General features: G+C 47.6%; 1 protein-coding gene across 2 annotated transcripts in view; it reads left to right on the top strand.

Annotated features, from left to right (window-relative positions):
• LOC119379499 (actin-binding LIM protein 3) overlaps window positions 1-20,487 on the top strand; it is a 618,577-nt gene that overhangs the window by 180,611 nt on the left and 417,479 nt on the right. For both annotated transcript variants that reach the window (XM_037648800.2, XM_037648799.2), the window contains exons 6-7: window positions 152-245; window positions 19,402-19,492. In XM_037648800.2, coding sequence (XP_037504728.1) covers window positions 152-245; window positions 19,402-19,492 — 185 coding nt within the window. The remainder of the gene's footprint in view (window positions 1-151; window positions 246-19,401; window positions 19,493-20,487) is intronic.

Raw genomic sequence — 20,487 nt, 5'->3', positions numbered from 1 at the left:
AAGTAGAGGAAAGGTGGTTGCTTGGCTTGGATGCCAATGAGGTTGTTGAAGTAATAGGAATATTGCTGTACTTTCTTATTAGTCTGGTGTATTGGCTTGCTTGGTTGGTTCAGGGGGAGCATATCATGCACTTTTTCTTTTGTACTTTCAGAGAAGGTCAACCATATTGTGAGAAAGACTACCAGAAGCAGTTTGGTGTCAAGTGTGCCCACTGTGATCGGTTCATCTCTGGCAAAGTGTTGCAGGTATGCTTGAGATTTGAGGTTGTCTGAACCACAACCCATTAAGGTCTGTTTTGATCGCTGTCAAATGTGGGTTCACTGTAGGCCTTTTATGTGGGGCTTTTACACTTGTAAAACTTGAGCGTGAAAATATGAGGTTACATTACGTGGAAGCTCATTTATGCGACGCTCAATTTTCGTGATGGCCTAGGTTGTATGACAGGTAGACTTCCTATACTGTGCATTAAAAACCTCGATGAGATTGAGCATGTCCCATCCTCTGTGTTTTTAGAGTTAGACTAGATGCTTTCCATTAGGTTGTGTCTAACAAAGGCCCCTTCTGTCTCATGCGAGTGTTTTGCATGGGACAGCTCCTGCCTTCTTGGTTTGCAATTTCTTTCTTTGTGTTTCTTCTTGTGACATTTTCTCTCCACCTTCTGCCATCATGAGGGACCTCCGTGTTTTAACCTTGTAGGAGCCACTGTACTAACCTAAAGCACGCAGGTTTGATCCCGGACGTGGCATTTGCGTTTCAGTGAAGGGGAACTGCTAGAGGCCCATGTACTGTGTGATTTCGGTGCACGTCAAAGAACCCCCAGGTGGTCAAAATTAACCGGAGTCCTCTACAGTGGCATCTTTGGTAGCCTTAGTCGTTTTGGGATGTTTAACACCATAAACCAGCCAGCCATGTTGTGATTGGGGAAAACAGCTCTTAAACGGCCCAAAAATTGGATAGTCTCCTTAAGCTGCTTTCGGTGATGTCAGGAGAACTTGCGTTTGGCCTAGTTGGTGTTTACTGTTTGACATTTTGACCGCAAAAAAAAAAAAGACGAGGACAGAGGGAGGTACGACGACACGGGCGGTAAACTTTCAACTCATTTTATTCACTGAAAGACGTAGCAATATATAGCCATTTATGACATGCGCAGACACAGTTACGTCCGCTCATCAGTCTAGTGATGCAGCCACTTGTCAAAGAAAGACATTTCTGATTGAAATAATCTGATAGAGGTGTCACTGACACAATCGTCACTTTTCTTTCTAATAAAGTAAGCTTCTAATAGCTCTCGAGCTGTTTGGTCTTGGCTTCTGCCCAGAATCTCCTGAAACCGTGGTTCACATGCGCAGTCTTTACAGTGCGCAGGCAGGTGCGCCAAAACGTCTTCTTTTTTTACCTTTTGCTGTGTGTGTTGCGCAAATGGGGCACTCAGTGTTCTGGAAACAAGCTGATGATTATGGAAGAAGTAGAGTGCCAAGAAGGCATGGAACCACAAAGGCTAGCTTTTGAGAATGTTAATTGAACACTATTCTGGCAACATGTGGTGGCTGCAGAAGGAGAAGTGACAAGAAAATATAGTAGCAAAGGGTGGTATTTTTTAGCAAACAGCTTTGGTGAAAGTCTTCTATGTCAGTAAGCTTGCTATATCCTCACAGTGCCAAGAGTGTTGCTAGGTGTGTACTTTGAGTTGTCCATTGTCCAGTCTTGCAAAAGTGATACTACTTCAGCGTGCATGGAAAGTGTGAAAGCATGTGCCAAAAGCATGGGCGGGGTTTATAGCCAGCGACTTCTAGGGCTTATTTTGTACAGAAATATTCTTGCACGGTGCATTTTTCATGTATGTATAGGTACCATAGACCCTCTACTTCTGTTTTGCTGAAAACTGCGAATTGTTAGGTGACTGTGGTCATGGCCCCTTTAAGGGGGTGCAGTGCGAAGCAGCACAAAGGGCACAGAGACAACGAAGGTGACCGCTTACTGCCAACTGAAAGGTCATTGTTTGGAAGAGAGAAAAAAGAAAGAAGAATTGCCAAGTGCCAAACACAAAAAGAGCCCCACCATCTTCCAGGAATGCCAGCTCGCTTACTTATGCATGGGCATTCTTCACATGCCATGGAAGCTGCTTCCACAATGATGAGGGTGCCTCTGAGGGTTGTCCGTGTGCGAGAAAAATCATCTTAGCTTGGTGGAACATGGAGGTGCATCTGAATGTGTTACAATGCACAGCTAGAACCCTCCCTTTCATTTTTAACATTTGACATGCTTTTGCAGGCGATCATTCGGACATTTGCCGGTTTGACCTAAAGCCCCTCTACCTTTGGAAAAGTACAGCTTTCTCTTGATCTACGCTGCTTCCTCCTCTCCATGCCTCCGATAGGGCGGCAGTGGTCACGTGGTAGCGCGCGCCCTTTTTCTTGGTATTTTGTTTCCTCCGCCTCTCGGCGCCATGTTGGAAGCTGCAACATGCCATGCTCGCCACATACGAAATGCACGAAGTGTGAAGTGCATGCATGCGTCTCGCTTGTTTTGTCGTGATGCCAGGTTGCTGTGTGTTTGGCTGCCATAACCGTGACACCCAAGGGAAAATGCTTTTTGCCATTCCGCACGGAAAGGAGAATGAAGGTCGTTGAAAGTCTGGCTCCACGAAATAGGTTGAGCCGAGATCGGCGCGGCTTTGTGAGGGAAGTGCTCGTGTGTTTTTACTCCTGACCGGTGTCTTGCTTTGCCGTGTGATATATGTGGTGTACTACTTCCTCAGTGTCATGCGATATTTTGTGTAATTTGTCATGCACCAAGACAGTCACTTGCTCGGCAAGTAACTTTTGTGGCTAAGAGGGGCCTTAAGCATTTCGCCTCTATCAAAATGGGGCCGCCACGGCCGGGACCGAACATGCGACCTTTGGGTCATCAGCCGGGCAATGAAACCGCTATATCACCATGGCAGGCAGGCAGGCAGGCCGAGGAGAAGCAACATATGTGAAATGTCATGAAGTTTTGATTGAGCACCTTCATGGGCATTGCAGGCATTGCTGCGATAGAGATAGTTTATAAGCACGGTAACTATTCTTTCCCAAACGGCATGGCTTGACACCAGAGCTCCCATGTCAATATTTTACTGATGCAATAAATAGCATGTTGTGTCTACAGAACTTTATTTCAACCTTTTTTAAGTAAACCCAGCTACTGATATCCACACCAGATACAAAGGCATAGGCGTGCGCGATGGGGGACAAAGTTTGCCCCATACATTGACTTAATAGGGAGGGGAGGGGGCGCTGCGATGAACCGTCGCCCGCCTTCGCCCCCCCCCCCCCCCGGTGCACGCCTATGTACACAGGTATACGCTATGCTCAGAAAAGAAGCGTAAACGACGTGCAGTTCGTTACGAATTGTGCATGGCTTGCAGCAGCTCTTCTGGCGCGCTCTATCATTAAGGGAATCGGATGTTGCACACACCAGCTGAGAGAATGAACGCAGAAATGGAGAGTGAATCATAACACACAGCCATATGCGAGGCACGGCACGTGGCCACGGCTGGACTGGAGAGGCTGTGGCTGATGGGGCATTGGCGGTGCGCAACCGGCCTGAAAGCTTCACGCGTCCACGTGGCGCATTCGAGGGGACACCGCTGTCACATGCGAAAGACACGCAGGAGAGGCGGCGGCGGAGGCGAGAGCATATGGCGGTACCTTTACGAAGTAGAGGGGCTTTAGTTTGACCAACATAGCAAGCACCACAGTTCAAAGGGATTAAATACGCAATGCCTCGCACAATATCCACGAATCCTCTGCAGTGCTTCACAATCGGTTTCTTGTTTCTTTGTAGGAATGCTTTCCTCACAAAATGGTCGGCGTGCAGGAACTGACAGTGCCTTCTTGTCATGTGTTGTGCTCCGGCTTAGCAGCGATCACAATGCACTACATCTGTTCACTGATTGGGTTCAAGCTACTTAAGCTTTGTGCATGTTAGGAACCTAAACAAGACGGATATGTCTAATTCATATTTTGCATTTATAATGCATAAAGTTACTCATATTGTTTTGGAAACATTGTTATGGGAAAAAATTTTACTTGGGGTGCTGCTTTGTGTCCTTGAAAACCTTCGATAGCGATCCTTGAAAACACTTCAATTTGGGCTATCAAAACCGTTACGAACCGGTTGCTTTTTAACTGTGACACTCTGCATATAGGATGCTGTGCTGCACTGCAGCGTGTGATCCATAACTATACTTGTTGTGTAGTGCCTTCGCAACAGATGGCACTGCCAATCACATGTGACAGATGGCGCCACATCGCTCTGTATATGAGTGACGTTCGCTGGAATAAAGGTTGTTATCGGCATAGTGCCGGTAGTGGTGTAGTGTGCTCACTATGCATCGCTGAGTGACGACACGACAATCTGGCGACGAGGATGTTTTCCACCGGGATTTCACCACCACCCCCATTCTTTGCGACCCCTGGCACGCCAGCTTTGCCATGGCCCCGGTGGCTACGCCTACTTGAGACATATTTACTGAAGCGACTGAGCTATCTGCACCCCGCCACCTAGCTCTTTTGCTGCACTCTCATGGGACAGCGAATTTTTGAGCCACTTTCGCCGAGTACGCTGCATACCATGATAGGGCAACCAAGCACCGCAACCGCTACCACGCCCACTTGAAGCGCATCTACCGGAACGCAGATGAAGCAGCACGACTGCACCATTGAAGCCCCACGCTTACCCGACAAATACGACCGTAGCCCTCAAGATGCTAACAAGGCATTTTGCCGCCCCTGGCAACATTTGCCTGCAACGCCATTGATTCCGTGAGCTTCTCCAATGCAGGGGGAGCCCATCACGGACTTGGCTATCGCACTTCGCAAGTTAGCGGCTCTGTGCGATTTCGCCACTCAAGCCGACAAAAATGTGAGCAATTTGTAGCCGGCGTCACATGCCCGCAACTCCTCGAAGGTGACCAACTGACGCCCGATCATGCTGTCCAGATAGAACTTCTGTGTGGGTGGACCCAACGCGAATCCGAGGCCTTCGCCAATCCTGTGCACTGAATTGAGCAGCAGTTATGAGACAGTCCAACCAAACACTGCCGACGGGAGAATCACCGCAATAATGGCACACGCCCCCTAAGTCACTGCCGCTTCAGCTCATGCACGCACGCTGCATCTGCGCCCAATTTGAATGCCCTCTCCGTTCTTCTGGGGACTGGAACGGCAAGTATCTGTGGAAACTGAGGCGCAGCAAGTTGCTTGCCATCATGCATCAGCATCACTCATGGTCACACATGCTTTGCCTACGGATGCCGTGGACACTTTCGGAGAGCATGTTGAAGCTCCCGCCACACATAAGAATGGCACTTTGCCGAGGACCATGAAATCACACCGGAAGATGGCGCTACAAGTGTCATCATCATTTTGGCAGTCTGTACGAAAAAGAACATCTTCTACGTCGATGTCAAGGTTGCGCTGGTGACCGTGACGACACGCGAGCATTGCATGACATTTCTGGTTGACGCAGGCTCGGCCGTGTCCATTATTTATGGGAGAGCACCTGTTCCAAAAACTGTCTAGCCATGAAGCACAGGTCACAAGTTCCCATCTCATGCTGCTGGACTTTTCGCGCAGGAAAATTGTCATTCTCGGAGCATTTCACGTCTGGTACAAAAGGAAAGCAGCCATGATAACATATCATGTTACGCCAGGCTCTCCTCGGCCTGGATGCTGTTCAAGCCCTCGACCTTCGCCTTGTGGGAGAGGAATTGTGCTGCCTGCACATGTCCATAAAGGGACATTAACAATTTTCTGCCATGGGCCCTCCCAAATTTGGTATGCCCCCAATACTATGGATCAAGTTTGGACATTTGTTTTTGCCTGGCTTGGGGCTTGTAGAAAGCATGCAACATAGGGTCACAATGCAAAACTTAGTCACGCCAGTCTCACAGAAGCTCAGGCCCCGACCGTTTTCTGTCCGTCAGCAGGTCTTTGACGAGATAAGAAGCTACTTGCAGCTGATGTTATCGAGAGAATTAATGTCTCTGAGTTGGTCTCTCCACTTGTAGCAGCTCGCAAGGCAGACGGTAGCATTTAATTGTGCGTCGATCTCCGAGAATTTAACAAAGCTATACTTGCAGACAGTAGTAGGGTACGCATTTGGGCTGGTTGGTTCATGATTACGCTGGTTGTTAGTCAGCACAGTGGTCTCGTGTCCTTTCTTGTCTCGTCTTTTTAGCGCTGTTTTTCACTCGTTGCAGACAGCTTTTCCTTGCCTCAGATGAAGGAGCTCCTCCATGCCCTCAATGGAGCACGCTACTTCTCCATGATGGGCCTGGCATGGGCCTGCTGTCTATTTGTGCTCGACACATAGAGACCTAACTGCATTTGCTAAAAAGTAGAGACCTAACTGCATTTGTTATGCATGAAGGCCTTTTCAGGTTCAAGAGGTTCTGCTTTGGGTTAGCATCTGCACCGGCTGCATTCCAGCATATCATGGCCCCGCCACGGTGGTCTAGTGGTTATGGTGCTTGGCTGCTGACTCGAAGGTCGCGGGATGGAATCCCGGCCGCGGTGGCTGCATTTTTGATGAAAGCGAAAATGTTTTGAGGCCCGTGTATGTAGATTTAGATGCACGTTAAAGAACCCTAGGTGCTCAAAATTTCCGGAGCCCTCCACTATGGTGTCTCTCATAATCATATCGTGGTTTTGGGACATTAAACACCATTTTGAAACTTCTCAGCGTGAACGGGACGGAGCACAAAGAAGAGGACACAAGACGAGTGCCGTCTTGTGTCCTCGTCTTTGTGCTCCGTCCTGTTCACGCTGAGAAGTTTTCAAAAGGCAGCAGTTCCAACTCGCCCACCTCTCTACTTTACTGCAGTGAAACGCCAGATATTATTCAGCAGATCATGACGAAGATTCTTGAAGGCTGCAAAGCAGTCTTGTGCTACTTGGATGACATAATCATTTTTGGGAAGACTGAGAGCGAACACGCGCAGAACCTGAAGCAAGTCACCGAACAAATGGCAGAAGCTGGGCTCAAGCTCAACGAGAAATGAATCTTCAAAACATTGGAGCTGTCATTTTTAAGTCATCGGGTCAGCGCAGAGGGTATAGCATTGCTCCAAGCCAAGGTTGACGTGATTGTTAATGCTCCTGCGCCTACAGATGCTGCCAGGCTACGCTCTTTCTTAGGACTAGCTGAATACTGTGCCAAGTTTCTCCCACGACTGACAGATGAAGTAGAGCCAATGCGCTGTCTACTATGTAAAGATGTATCCTTCGACTGGGATGCCGCCGCTAAAGAGAGTTTCGTGAGGATAAAGAGACTCCTAGCATCCTGCAAGGTCCTGCGAATGTTTGACTCGACACTGCCCGTCATGGTCTCAATGGATGCATCTGCTTACAGTCTGGGTGCCGTAATGCAACAAGTGGAGGGGTCCCATGTTCAAACTGTGGCATTTGCATCGCGGACATTAACAGAGACGGAAAAAAAATACTTGGCTGGAGAGTGGGAAGCCCTGGCCTTTCTATGAGCCTGTGAGAAGCAGCATCTTTATCCGGCCATTCAACCTGCTGACTGATCACCAGGCTCTGGTGCCTTGCTCTCGTCCCGAAGCACAGGACAGCGGCCCCTTTGTATTGCAGGGTAGACCGCGTGACTCCTGTGCTGCAACTTCAAAGTCCAGTCCTGCAGCGGAGCCCCCAACCAAGTAGCAGATGCCTTGTCCTGACTGCCACTTCCAGAAACAGAAGGTGGCTTCCAAGTCGATGAAGAGAATGTGTCCTTAGTTACATTGTCCGTACATCAAGAAGATCTTTAGGTTGCTACCGCTGAGGATGGCATACTTCAGCAGGTCGTGCGCTTCATTCAGTCATCATGGCCAACCTGGAAAAGGCTTCCCACAAAGCTGACACCATACTGTGATGTACAGGAAGAGCTCTCTGTAGTGGATGGGCTTGTTTTGCGCACAGAATGTGTGGTGGTACCGGTCAAGCTAACGGATACCTTCATCTGGTTAGCCCAAGCAATGCATCAGGGAACAGTTCTGGTGGCCATGTCTTGACAAGCAGGTTGAGACCGTCATCCAGAGCTGCACGGTCTGCCAAGCCTCGGACAAGTGTGCCAAGAACTGACAGGCACCACTCCAGCCTGTCCCACTCACTGACAGGCTCTGGGACAAAGTGTCAATAGACATCATGGGGCCCTTTGAATGGGTACCAACGGATTGTTGGTTTGTCATTGTGATGGTGGGCTACTTCTCGAGGTGACCAGAAATTGCTTTCTGCAGTGACATCACTAGAGGCCAGATTTTTAGGCACTAAAAAAGCGCTTTTTAGGTGCCAAAAATAGGCAGGCAGAACAATTTTTTAGGCCTCCAATATCGTAAATATAGGCACAATAAGTTCTTACATAAATGCAAATAATTTCAAAGGAAGATGTGCACAACCTCTATTTACGACAGGTAAACAAAAAAAAATGTTATTGTTTAAAGTGGTGCACCGGTACCACCGGTTGAGCGTTGTCGTGCAATTGTCCCTTGTCGGTCACGCCATGGTCCCTCAATACTTTTACTGGTCTTACTGGTCATGAAACTCCCGCGTAACTCAATGGGAGAGCTTCATATACCGCCCGCACTTTCCGCGCCGCGGCGCTGGCATAGTTAGAAGTGTGACCTGTGAATTCTGACGTGCCTGTGTGTTTTTTAACTCATGTTTTCTTTTTCTTCGTGTTTTTTTTATATGGCTAAGACACTTCATTGAGTCCACCCGTTGCAAAGGGTACTTGGCCACATTATCTATCTACAGTAAAACCTCATTAATTCGAACTCGGATATTTCGAAATCCCGCTTAATTCGAAGGGTTTCTGCGGTCCCGTATTTTCCAATGTAAATCTGAGTGGATATTTTGAAGCGGCGGTCAGCGCCAGCCCGGTTAATTCGAAAACTTTGGGTGCCTTGTGCCAATTCCCGATCCCGATTTCGCCGCAACTCCGTGGAAGCGACGGCCATTAGGAGCCACAGGGCAATGCAGTGTAGCGATATTAATGTGTGACAGTTGAAGCAACCCAGCCTCGCTGGTGCTAGCGCAAAAAAAAGTAATAAAGAAAAAAAAACGCGGTCTCGTGGTCAGCTACAACGTGCGCCTGCGGAAAATATGACGTGCTTCACTGCAACACAGCGGTGACACGCGGGCAGCATGTCGCATGCTTCTCACAACGTCAGCGCGTCATGATTTACCCATTTCTTTTTTGGAAAAGAAAAGATAATAAAGGACGACCTGACGGAATTCATGATGTATGCAAACCTCCGACTGGCGGTTGCTCCGGCAATTCGCGCACTTGCAATGCTGGCGGAGTTCTTGCCTGTAACGCCTACTTCGAAAACTCAGTTCGAAAACTTCAATGATCATGTTTTCCAGCCAGAACAGATCGCGGATTCCGTCACACTGGCCATTATCATATTCTTTATTTTACCAGAAAGAATGGGCGAATGGTCGCATCATGACGCGCTGACGCTGCGAGGAGCAGGTGAGCCCGCGTGTCACCACTGTGCTGCAGTGAAGCACGCCGTTTTTTCCGCAGGCACGCATTTCAGCTGACCACGAGACTTCTTTTTTTTTTCTTTCTTTTTTTTTCTTGCGCTGACAGCAGCGAGGCCCGCCGTTTTCGCGGGTTTGCGGCAAAAATGGGACCGGGTATTGCTGGAAAACCACCCTTGGAGCCGCAAACTAGAAGGCCAAACGACCACCTCTGATTACTTTCAGTAATTCAAAGTTCCTTGCATCCCGCTTTTTGTATGTTTCGTTAATTCGAAAACCCGCTTAATTCGAAAGTTTTTCACAGTCCCAGTGACTTTGAATTAACGAGGTTTTACTGTATCTATCTATGGAGGACGAGGAAGCCGGCTGCTGCTGGCCGCCGTTAGCGGAGTGTGGGCGCGGAGTAGTGTTTGTGTTTGTGCTGGTTGCACCCCTGTTTTTCTTTTCGCGGTCACCTCGTCGTTACAGCAATGCCCGACACCTGCTGTATGCCGGGCTGTCGCTCGGGATACAAGGGCACCGTCGAAAAAGCCTCCCTGTTCTTTTTGCCAGCCGACGCAGAACAACGCAACAGGTTTAAACGTGCAATCCCGCGACAGGAGACTGTCAAATTTTCGTTCGACTCCAAGTACATTCGTGTGTGCGAAACACATTTTGATGCAAGTGACATTGTACGTGCGGACGTGTGCACAGTGAATGGAAACATCGTTTCACTGCCTCGAGATCGACCAAGACTGGTGGCAAGACGCCGTGCCTAGATTGTGTGTGTAGTGTGTGTGAGTGTTTGGAGTTTTATGTGAAGTGCGGTGTTCGGAGTGTGTGCGTTTGCTTTCTGGATAATGATAGAAACTAAAAAGTGATGTCGTGGGCCAAAATGCAATATTTCGTTTTACTTTGATAGTGCTGTTTGCTGGTGTTGTCGCTGAATCGAGAAAATTTCTAGAAAGGTTCAAAAAGAGTAATGCAGTTTTATGTATAATTGATCAGTTTAAGCTGAATAACTGGGTTGAAGGAAGCACCGGGTTGATCTCGATTTGCGCTGATGTTTACATAGAAGGAACAGGGTGGCTAACTGGAACGCCAACTTAGAACTCGAGGTCATTGCTACAGTATATGGGAATGGATAAAAAAAAAGAGCCGCACATATTAGAACTCAGCAGTGTTATGAAACCTGCATGCGTAAAATCAAAACCTTTCGCTTGAAAATTGCACATAGTGCCTATATCTAGCTAGAGCAGCTCACAGCAGTTTCACCTCGTTATTATTTTTTATCTTCAAAATCAAAAGCGCGAATTATGACAACAAAGAAAAAAGAAAGGAAAACAACACGAGCATCCCTCTCCGTTTTGTGGTATCTCAATCTGCGGTTTTGATTTTTAAAGCTATGTTTTACTAACGATATCCCTCAAGGGTACTTCAAAGCTATTCATGCCAAGTTAGCCTGATATAAAGGTTTGTTTATTGATACGCGAACTTCTATTTGCAGCTTTGTGATGCCCTACAGAATAAAGTGACAATTAGTTCGAAAATGAGCGTTACGTGCATCCAGAGTACGGCTAATCCGCAACCTCTAGTGCAAAATATGTTAACCTGTCAGTCATCTAGAACCAGTCAGTGTTCGGTTTAAGCCCGAAAGCGGCTATGCAGGAATCTGAGAAATGTAGGAACGTCACGAACACACGCGTCACTTGACAGACACCCTCAAGCAAAACATTGCCAGCAATCAATGACTTGGGCAATTTGACAGCGCACATCATGTACCATATTGACAATACTAATCACTGCTATGATTTGTTAGTGAGAACACGGAGAAGTAAAATATCTGAATAAGTGTATTTGACGGCAAACACGAGCGCTCCACTGCCCTACCAAGCGCGGCAGATCAGTGCCCTTCTGCTTACGGTGGCACCTCTGGTGGCCACTTTTGTCCCTATATGAAACTTTCGCGGGAGTTTCATGACCAGTTAAAAGTATTGAGGGACCATGGTCACGCCTTGCAAAACACTGTCTCTCCGCTTATTCTGGGGCATGGTGAGTCAAGTGTTCACTGTCGAATCAACACACTCCTGTGTGCCTTTCTTTTCAGCATGACTGAGAAGGGCAGAGCAGGAGCAGACATACAGATCGCTGAAAGACCAGAAGGAAGGGATTCTTCCTATTGGCCGTGTCGAATCGCGTAGAACAAATTTCTCCCCTGGTGGTGAACACTTTAAAAAGTAAATTACAAACTAAACAAAAACTGCGTGCACATCACATTTTAACAGTGTTTAAGCGGGCCGTAAAATGTCGACCCTGCTGCAAAACTATCATCATCGTAAATGGGTATGTGCCACAGAACTTGGGCAAATCCCGGTAATAACCCTGATGGGTGGGAAGAAATGTATAAAGAAAGAGGAAAAATGTTTTCACTAAGTCGCGCAAAGCTTGCCCAGAGAAATTTCTTCACGAGGTCGGATTTGAACCCCCGTACCCTCAATCCGAAGGCGAGCGTCCTAACCACTCGGCTATCCAGGCACGCTAGTATAGCATAGCCTTGTACAGTATAGTGTAGCAAGGAAAGGAGCGTGAGGAGGGGAGAGAGTTAAATTTAGCACAGAAAGAGTGAAAAAGAGGGAACATCGACGAAAGAGAGAGATAAATAAAGATAGAAAGAGAAATATTCTTGCCGAAAAAGTTCTTCACACCCACCGATGGAGACATTGCGCGCAACCTTCGCTCTATAGTGCATAGCCTGGCTGTGCCTGATCGTGTCCAGAGAGTCATGGGGCGTCCTAAGGAAGGGCGTAACTGCATACTCCTGAGGAGGAATCCGCGTATGAGCGGTGACGGGCCTGTACTTTGCTGTGCCAAGCTTTGTGCGACTTAGTGCAAACATTAAATTTTTTTCTTTCTTCTTTTACTCTTCAGTTTTGCATTCGCCAGCCACTCACGCCTTGTCAATGCAGCGGCCTCTGCTTGCCGGCGCGTCCCATTTCGCGGCTGCTAGTGGTTGCTTTCGCAATATGGTTGAACTCGAGGACTCGGTCGAACCCCATATAGTTGAGAACAGTCGATGCTGTGCGATAACATGAATAACGGGCTCACACTGCACCAGGAAGCGAAGCTTGAGCTTAAATGGTGTTCATATAGGCGCCAGTTTTGAAAATAGGCATTTATAGGCACTTTAGGCACAAACGCCAAAAGTAGGCATTTAGAGGCACCATAAAAACACTATAAAAGCCCTCCTTAGCTTCTAATTCTTGCTCATATATCAAAGTGGCACGACAGGAGCGCAAGGAACAAAATAGGCATTTGCCTAAAATCCGGTCTCTTTATTCACTTCCCGCATGGTGATCAACTTCCTGCTTGGCATTTTTGCACGAGAGGGTTACCCTGCAGAACTGGTCTCGGATCGCTGCCTACAGTTTGTCAAGTGAATGCGAGCGTTTTCTGGAGGACAGGGGTATTAACCCTTTGAGGGTCGAATTTTTTCGGGAAATTCAGTCCAAAAATGTTTAATTTTTTTATTGCCGAAATAAATTCTTCAGACGATTCTATTTAAAAAAAATTGTCTAAAATTTTTTCGTGACCTTAAAGTGACAAAAAATTCATTTTTGTTGTTACATACACATGATTTATTCGTAGTAAAATCAAGCAAAATCCTAAAAAAAAAGCTGAACAGTTTTCTATAAATAAAAATTGTGCATTGTATTAAACATAGCTCACGCACATACAAAAATAAGCGCACCAGAGTACTTTTCCGGTTAAAAATGTTCGTGCTCTAACACTAAAAACTTCTCAGCGTGTGATAGTCCTTGAAGCATGGCTCGCCGTGCACGCTTTTCAGATGTAGCTCCTTGATCTTCATTGGAGTCTGAACTCGTCACAAAATCCTCGTCTGACAAACTGAAATCCAATGAATCAGATTCTTATTCCGCATTGGGGAATAGTCCGCATCGGAAGAATCGCTGCTCGACTCACTGGCAGCAGAGCAACCGGCACGCGCTTCCATAGCGTGCGAACTGCGTCAGTGAGCGCACGGAAGAAAACTCTATGGTTGTGCACCCATCCGGAAAGCAAAATGAGTGAAAAAGCTACAGGAATCCTTCGTCTTATCGCCAACATGACGTAGTTAGTTTTTCCGAGACCCCAAAACAGGAAACGCAGTCACAGCGGCGTCGTTTGTGTAATTTAGCGCCGCACGGAAACAGATGTAATCGTGCCCCGGGGAGCAATAAACGAGAGAGTAACAAGCGGTCACCCTTTGAGAGATTAGAAACCAAACAGCCTTCAGCTGCGTGGGCGCAAGAAGCGAAAACCACCCGAAGGACGAAACCGAAACCAGCCGGACCGCGTGTGCGCGTTCTGATGCGCAATTGAAAGTCGCTGTGCCTCTTTGGAAAGCAAAAAAAAAAAAAAACCGAGAGACATCGGCGCATTAAAGAAATTCCACGTATTCCTGAACCGTGGCCGCACATTCCAAGCAAGAGAAATGATCGAAGAAGGCGCGCTCGGTTGCGCAACCGATAGCCGGCGCACGGCGCGCCGATTTGCGAAGCATAAAAAAATCAACATTGAAGAGACATCGGCGCATGAAAAAAATTCCACGTATTCCCAAAGTGCGGCAGCACAGGCCAAGCAAGAGAAATGATCAAAAAAGGCGCACGTTTTAAAAATAAGTGCTATGCCGTACATGTACGACGAAAACCCTTTGGTGCCAGGAAGCTTCTGCCGTACATGTACGGCGAAAACCCTCAAGGGGTTAAGCATGTTTTCTCTGCAGTTTACCACCCTCAAGCCAATGGTGCTGTGGAGAGGTTCGACAGGGTCTTTAAATCATATATACAGCTCGTTCTACTGGAGCGGTGATCCATCAAGACCACCGTTACGGAAAACCTGGGTATTTATCGCGCCACCCCTCACAGCGCCACTGGCCTGTCCCATAGAGTTTCCTAAAATTAACTAGAGGGGACTCTGGCGCTGCGATCGTTCAGCTACCATGGGAATGATGGGTAGTACACAAATTTGCCTAGTCTTTGTGCTTGCAGCTTCAAATGTACTTGTGGATTTGTTTATTGCTGTGTTTTGGCGTTCGTTTCGGGGAAAAGAATGCATCGTTGAGGACTTCGTGACCAGAGTTGAATCGGTGAGCCTAAAAAAGTTAAAGAGGTGAAGTGGAACTGCTGACTTTTGCTGAACTTTGTTTTGCGACAAAGCGGATGCAGGCGACGCACAGCCAAACGGAGCCAAAAGAACGAAGTTTAGACAAATTTGTGTACTACCCATCATTCCCATGCTGGCTGAAGCGTCATGCATTGCAGCTCCCATAGACACTAGCGCCAGAGTTCCCTCTAGTAAGTATTGTAGGAAACTCTGTGGCCTCTCCCCAGCAGTGTTGCTCCATGGATGCCACAGGAAGACATAGTTAGATGCCATCGGCCAGCCAACTGCAGATTTCGGCACCCACCCCGCCCGGGAACTGCATAGACTTGGGCGCTGTGTATACGAGTACCAACAAAGGAACAAATCTGGACTGTGTGCTTATCGTGGTGGCGAATCGGGAGACTCCCATCAGCCAGCAGAATCGGGTCTCTCGAAGACTGCCAGCAAAGTTCAGGGATTGTGTGCAGTAAACTTACTGGTATCAGTGACTTTATTAGGCACTCGCCATCAGTAACTTTATTATTAATTTGTTAGTGCAGTAATTTAGTTTTGCTGCCGCCAGCAGGGACTGGTTTTTTGGTTGTATGCATATAACCCATGTCTCTTGTTAAGGGCGTGCTTTCGCAACAGATGGCACTGCCAATGTGAAGCAGGTCACATGTGGCAGATGGCGCCACAGCGCCCTGTATATCGTTACGGGAAAGACACGGACTTTTGTCGTCTTTTTCTTTGCCGTGTTGACCGTGATGCCACTGGTACGTAGCAATTTACTTTGCCGGAATAAAGGTTATCGCCATGGAGCTAGCAGTGGTGCAGTGTGCTCGCTCCGTGGTGCTGGGCGACATGACAGTACTGCAATTGCTTCTAATTTTATTGGAAAATATTATGCCTTCATCAGTGTCCTTTCTCAGTGTTTGAGCAGCAGTCAGCACTGTCACTGAGTGTCACGTATCTCGGGAGCACTTGCATTGTCAGAATGGAGTTGGGAGAGTGAGGGAAGAGAGACTCGGGAGACACCGTGGTGGCACTGCAAACAAAACTTTATCGCACACACCACGGCAAACCAAAATAAACACGCGCTCAAAATTTACAACAAAAATCAACAAAAGGAAAATACTGAGTTAGTGCGCACCAGCGCACTCACTAACCAACAAGGCATACGAGCTATATCTAGCTCCTCTCTACTCGAGCGCCTGGCCGCTATGGCCTCTCAGTTAGTCGCGCTACCCATAGAACGTTCTTACTCCGTTCGTGGAGTCCACTGTCTCGATCCAGTCTCAAAGTCGACGCGCTGTCCCGTCGTCGCAACTCCTGTCGACGTCTCAGGGCCGCCGTCGTTGATCAGACGCCTCGCTGATCGTCTTCCTCGCCGATGCCTCATTCTCCATCGAGTACACTGGTCTCTCCCAGTTAGGCCTACTGTCGGCCTCTCCTCAGTGCCACTGGTTCAAACTGTCGACGTGGCTCTCCAGTGATTGTCGGTGGGTCGCCGTCGTCTTGCCGAGCTGTGGTAGTGCCGCAGGTGCCACGAGAACTGCGTGATGAGGCTGCCGCAAGCCCGGGACGCCTCGCTCGGTAGACCCCGAGGTCGACGGCCACCCTCCCGGGGCATGCACAACGCTGCGTCCAGAACTCGGCCCTGCTGTTCCCGTCGCGGACGCGACGCTGGCTTGCACCACCTTGCTCCTCGACAACTCCACCGAACAATGACCAACTCTTCTGTGGTCTCTCACCTCAGGTCGGGTCGCGTGGCACGCGCCTTTCTCCGGCCAATGGCTTGCGTCGACGTGGCGGGGGTGCACACCATCGGGTACTTTTCCATTCCCCGCACACCATTGACGCCTTGCGCTGTCTGGCGCGCACCCCGTGCCCCTTTACTCATGACACTGAGACCATGCTAGGCACAAACAAAATCTACTTAGTTGCAATGTGGCATCAAAATATTTCAAGACTGGCCCGGTTTTGTGCAGAGTAATTTACTTATGTTCATTTGTAGACTGTCACCTTTGAAATTTTCCCCTTGCACACCAATACAGCACTTGAATTATTCATGCCACATTGTGAATATGTCCTGGACATGTCTTTCCCAGAAGTAGTTGAGCCCTCTTCTGCTATTTGAGGTTGGTTGAAGCAGTAGTTAGATGAGAATAGTCAAAGGAGGTAGACCTGATGAGAAAGGTATAAAATGTGTTTCCTTTGAAAAAAATCGTGTGTACAAAGTGATGTGTGACAGGGTGCACTGTGGAAAAAATTTTGAACAGGGAATGTCGCTAGAGCCAACATGGCGACAGCTGGACTTGTCTTCGTCAAGGCACTGGGAATGGGCCGAGAAGATGAGTTGGGGAAAATGGTTTTTTTCGCCCATATCAAAGTGGGGTACAAACTCGAATCCCAGAGACCGAGTAACATCTGGGTTCAGCCAGGTGCGGCAACAAGTGCAGGAGCATTGGCAACCTTTGTGTTGTCCCTTGTAGTGCATGACTCAATGACATGGGGCTATCGCTAAGTAGCCGACGTGGTACGGGATTGTGCAAGGTGTATAACTTCCTTGTTCCAGCACGATTATTGGCTCATCTGAGCCTTTTCTTAATCGCCTCATCTCTGTTGCTGCATATGTTCAGATGAAGGTGTACTCTGCTCTCAGTATGCTGCTACGAGATTCTTGTTTAGAAGAATCCTTGTGAAGAAACAGCGGTTCACAGCTGTTTACAGTCGCAAAGTTATCCAAATAAAAAAACAGCGTATAGGCCAAGTTTTCAGAGCAGGTGATCACACTGCCCGTAGAGTCACTGCACAATTCGTCGTTGGCACAGCCATCGGAGATGTGCACACATTGCGAATTTTGTGAAACCTGCCTTTATAACCTTTTTTTTTCTTGACACAGCTGTTGTATGCGATGTGGGGCAGAACGGAAAGACAAAAGTGTGAGCTTTATAACCACACCAACATGGCGGCACTTGGCAGCTGGAAAGATGAGATGCTTCATTAAACTTGAGTTTTTGTGCTATTTTGAGCCCATTTGTCATCATCCGCACTCACTAAATAACTTTTTAGGGCACAGTTCATTTTAAGCTAAATTGCTTTGATACATCATATATAAAGGCAAATATAGACGTTGTAGCCACTGCAGCAGTGGCTACATGGTTGAGCACCAGCTTCCATCGTGATAGGTACCGTGTTCGATTCCCAGTGCCGCCCAGAAACCCACCGGTATTTCCTAATGGGTAAGAGTACGCCTACCTGGCGCTCTGTCGTTTATGTGTACACATCTCGAAAGGTGGCCCCATAAGGTTTTGTAAAGGCCTTAACCCGCCACAGCCTGGGTGAAAGAGTCGATCATCCGCCGCTGCTGTGGGAGGCAGAGGATTGCTGCTGCCGGTTACCAACCGGCAAAATAGGCGCGCTTCTGGCCTTGTGCTCGACAGAACGAGTTGCTTGGGAGGGCACCTACCCTGTGGGAAATTGGCAGCATGGGACCGCCAGACCTAAAAATAAGGTTATTCTCTCCTTTTTTTTTTTTTTCATTTTGGAGCACTCCAAAGTGCTCCAAAATAAAAATTTTGCGGCTCCAAAGTCTTCCAACCAAAATGAAGTTCCTGCAAATCCAAAAATTACTCCAAATCGGAAGTCCTCACGGTAGCATCTCTGCCTTTACTTACCTACTGTTAAATTCCGAGCAAATGCTCCACCCGAGCAAGCGTCCCCTCCAGTTTCATTGCTAATTTGAAATTTTCGTGCCGTTCCGGAAAAGCCCCCTCCTCCTTCCTGCTCTGCATCCCAATCATGCACTGTGCCCATGCAACACTGACATGCATCAATCCCATCCAGTCCTGCTTAGCAGCCCGATCGTAAAGCGCCTGCGCTTAAAATTTGTGCTAAATTTGATCTTTTTTTTTTCCAACTACCGTAAAATCATGAGCAAGTGCGCGCCCCCCCTTATGGTGAAAGATGGTGGGCGAGATGTCCCGAAAAAGGTAGGGGGCCGCATGCTCAGGCAGGGGCGCTTGCTCGGGATTTCACCGTAATGATTGCACCAAAATTTAAGCGCAAGACACCTTTGACAATTTTCAGGTTCCCACGAGCAGAAAGGCTAGCCTTCAAGATGTGTATTCTAAGAAGGTGCCTGTGATGCTGTATTCTGTAAAAGTAAGGTCTCTGCTTAGAGCTGTTGTTTTGGCTCATCATCGGAGATGCTGCCATGCCAGCCATCGTCGTAATGTGCCGTGCCATGAACGAGAGCAAGAAGACTTCTGAGGAAGTCTGCATGCGCTCCATTTGTTCCGGCATGAAAACTTCGCTGACGCGTATTGAATTTTGGTGCTGTTCCAGGAAAGTGCCCCCCCTCCACTTTGCCAGTAATTACGACTTGCTGAAGGGGGGGGGGGGCGCTTGCTCGGGATTTTACGGTAGTAATCTTTCAGACAGCTTCATACCAAGATAGCCCAAAAACAAATCACTAAGCGAGGGGGAATACAAGATATGATACAAATACCGCTTTTTTGTAATTGTGAGGTATCCTGCCAGAAATTAAGGTAGATTTTAGGCAGTACTTTTGTTATAATTTTAATAATTTATCAACACCACTTCTTGACAATTATGAAAATTGCCTGGAACACATTTACTGCTGATTTGAGAAAAGGCTGTCAATCACAGTAGTTGTCTGCATTGCTCCTCTGTAAGTGTTTTAGCTCTTTGGCTGGCCTGTATTAATTGTGGTTTGTTGTTATTCCAGGCTGGAGAAAACCACCATTTCCATCCCACATGTGCTCGATGTTCAAAATGTGGAGACCCCTTTGGGGATGGCGAGGAAATGTACCTGCAAGGTGTGTCTGCTTGTTTGGTACTGGTTAATTTTGACAGCAGCCATCTCTCTCTGCATGTGTGTCTTTGGGGCACTACTTTGGGTTTAGTTTTTTTAATTATTGCACGGACATCAAGATAAGCTTACTAAGGTATATCTTGGGTGAGTAGGTGATTCGATCTTGGGTAGAACGCGAAAAAACACACAGGATGCAGATGCTGTACTCAACAATCAAGCGAAAGATTGCAGTAGAACTGAAAGTTTGCCGAGTTGGTTACTAATCATGGTGAAATTACTGTGTTCACGAAAGAGGCACATGAAGTGCTTGTTTGTCTACTTCAGTGTCTGCCTCACAGCAATTTCATCAAGAGGGGGTGCCACAATTCTTCTACAACATGCCTTCAGCCATTTTTCATTCAAGGCGAACTACAATCAGATGTTGGATTTGAACTAGAGTGAAACCCCTGATTATATGAATTTGAGGGGACCACATAAAACATTCAAATAATCCAGCCATCGTATAAACAAAGAGCGAAAAATATACACAGCGACGCTCAGTCTTGCTAAAAAAAAAAAAATGGCTACAGACCAGCTTGAATAAGCCTGCGGCACAAGCCTGCACTGCCCCAAGGAAGGTAGGTTACATTTTTTGAGATATGGCTGCTAAGCATTCGATTGGTGTGAGCGAATCTTCATGGCCACCTTCTAATCTAATGCACGTCTTCTTTCTGATAAAATGAATCTGGAAATTGTCTGTGCTTTATAATCGAGTACGAAAATGAAACCACGTTGGCAGCAGCCTCCTGTCAGAGGGTTCAGATACATAAAATGGCGATGACATAGTTCTGCTGGCTGCAGGCCCATAGCCAGAAATTTTTTTCGGGGGGCGCACTTGCTGAAAGCCTTGACTATTTGAGAAAAACTGCTATTTTGATGATTTGCGATAAAACACCATGTGTCATCAAAATTTCGGGGAAGTGGGGGGCTGGGCACCCCCCTGGCTACGGGCCTGGCTGG

The sequence above is a fragment of the Rhipicephalus sanguineus genome, chromosome 1 (genome assembly GCF_013339695.2).
Source record: "Rhipicephalus sanguineus isolate Rsan-2018 chromosome 1, BIME_Rsan_1.4, whole genome shotgun sequence".
Taxonomy (NCBI): Eukaryota; Metazoa; Arthropoda; class Arachnida; order Ixodida; family Ixodidae; genus Rhipicephalus; species Rhipicephalus sanguineus.
The sequence above is the reverse complement of the archived record's forward strand: the minus strand, read 5'-3'. Positions and strand labels throughout refer to the sequence as shown.